The 1,300-nt window shown below is 43.0% G+C and overlaps 1 protein-coding gene across 1 annotated transcript; it reads left to right on the top strand.

Annotated features, from left to right (window-relative positions):
* On the top strand, positions 1–948 carry LOC115461942 (olfactory receptor 1361-like). Its single transcript, XM_030191993.1, has one exon. The coding sequence runs from the start codon at positions 1–3 to the stop codon at positions 946–948; it is 948 nt and encodes a 315-aa protein (XP_030047853.1).
* Positions 949–1,300: the final 352 nt, after the last annotated feature.

Raw genomic sequence — 1,300 nt, forward strand, 5'->3', positions numbered from 1 at the left:
ATGGAACAGTGGAACCAGACATCAGTGAGAGAATTTCTTCTTCTGGGCCTTACAGAACATGCGGAGCTAAGAGGTTTCCTCTTTGTAGTGTTCCTGGTCATGTATCTGATCAACATACTATGGAACGGATCTATGATCTTGGTGATCAGTGGGAATTCCCAGCTCCATACCCCCATGTATTTCTTCCTCTGTAACTTGTCCTTTGTGGACATGTCTTTCACCACTGTCACTGTCCCTAAAATGTTAAGCAACCTCATCGCTGACAAAAAGAGTATCTTTTTCTCTGAGTGTATTGCCCAGCTATATTTCTTCATTGTCTTCACTACCGCTGAATGTGTGCTCCTGTCCATAATGGCATATGACCGTTATGTTGCCATATGTAAACCACTGCATTATTTCACAATAATGAACAAGAACGTATGTATAAGCATGTCAGCTGCTCTTTTCATCACCAGCTTTCTCAATGGCTTGTTACACACATTGTTGGTAGCTCGGCTCTCCTTTTGCAATTCTAATAAAATCCAACACTTCTACTGTGACCTCGCAGCACTTTTACAGCTGTCCTGCACAGACATCTCCATCAATGAGCTGGTGATCTTCACAGAGGGCTCAATGATGGTAATGCTGCCCTTTCTGATCATTATGACCTCCTATATCCAAATCATTGCTACCATCCTGAAGATCCAGTCCACTGGTGGAAGGCGTAAGACCTTCTCCACCTGTTCCTCACACCTCACTGTGGTAAGTCTCTTCTTTGGGACACTTATTTTTATGTATTTCAGGCCTTCTTCCAGCTATTCCTTGGAAAAGGACAGGATCACCAGTGTGGTGTATAATGTGCTGTCTCCCATGCTCAACCCATTCATCTATAGCCTGAGGAACAGTGATGTGAAGATGGCACTAAAGAGAGTCCTACAGAGAAAAATGTCTTGCAGAGATAAAAACTGAAAAGGCAGTTCTATCACTGCAGGCCTCTGTTTTCGTGCCTCTTGCTCTTATAAATAAGCTGGCCGATATTCAAAATGATGTAAGGTGGCAGGAGAGGCTCCTGCCCACTTATATCACTTGTCCATGGATAACCATGAATATTCAGTGGCACTTAAATGATTAGTGCCACTGAATATTTGCAGTTAGCGCCTGAGCCAAAACTTGCAAACTTGTGGGCATTCTAGGGGTGGAGCTGACACATATGTGATTAACTGCCAGTACTCAGCCCTTAATTACCTAAGATAACTGCTTAAAATGGTGTAACCCTATGGGTTACATTTTAAAAGATTACCTGGCTCCTTCTAGATCTGGT

This window comes from Microcaecilia unicolor, chromosome 2 (assembly GCF_901765095.1).
Source record: "Microcaecilia unicolor chromosome 2, aMicUni1.1, whole genome shotgun sequence".
NCBI classification, from domain to species: domain Eukaryota; kingdom Metazoa; phylum Chordata; class Amphibia; order Gymnophiona; family Siphonopidae; genus Microcaecilia; species Microcaecilia unicolor.